A 260-nucleotide genomic window follows, 5' to 3' on the forward strand; every position below is an offset into this window, starting at 1 on the left:
AACTCAACGTTTTCTTTTGTGTTCCTTCAGGTGGGGGGTCGGCGCGCCCCGAGAGAGGTGGCCCTGCTGCTGCGGGTGACCCATGTGCCCAACGTGGTCAAGCTGCTGGACTGGATCGAGCGCGACGACTCCTTCCTGCTGGTGTTCGAGCGGCCCGAGCCTTGCAAGGACCTCTTCGACTACATCACGGAGCGCAAGGTCATTCCGGAGGCGGAGGCTCGGTCGCTGTTCAAGCAGGTGAGCGCCAGCGAGGATCCGTC

General features: G+C 63.1%; 1 protein-coding gene across 1 annotated transcript in view; it reads left to right on the forward strand.

Moving 5' to 3' along the window:
* Positions 1-260, forward strand: part of LOC119586274 (serine/threonine-protein kinase pim-1-like) — a 14,289-nt gene that overhangs the window by 13,364 nt on the left and 665 nt on the right. Inside the window, exon 3 of the mRNA XM_037934979.1 lies at positions 31-237. Within this exon, the coding sequence (XP_037790907.1) occupies positions 31-237 (207 nt within the window). The remainder of the gene's footprint in view (positions 1-30; positions 238-260) is intronic.

This window comes from Penaeus monodon, chromosome 21, assembly GCF_015228065.2.
Source record: "Penaeus monodon isolate SGIC_2016 chromosome 21, NSTDA_Pmon_1, whole genome shotgun sequence".
Lineage (NCBI taxonomy): Eukaryota > Metazoa > Arthropoda > Malacostraca > Decapoda > Penaeidae > Penaeus > Penaeus monodon.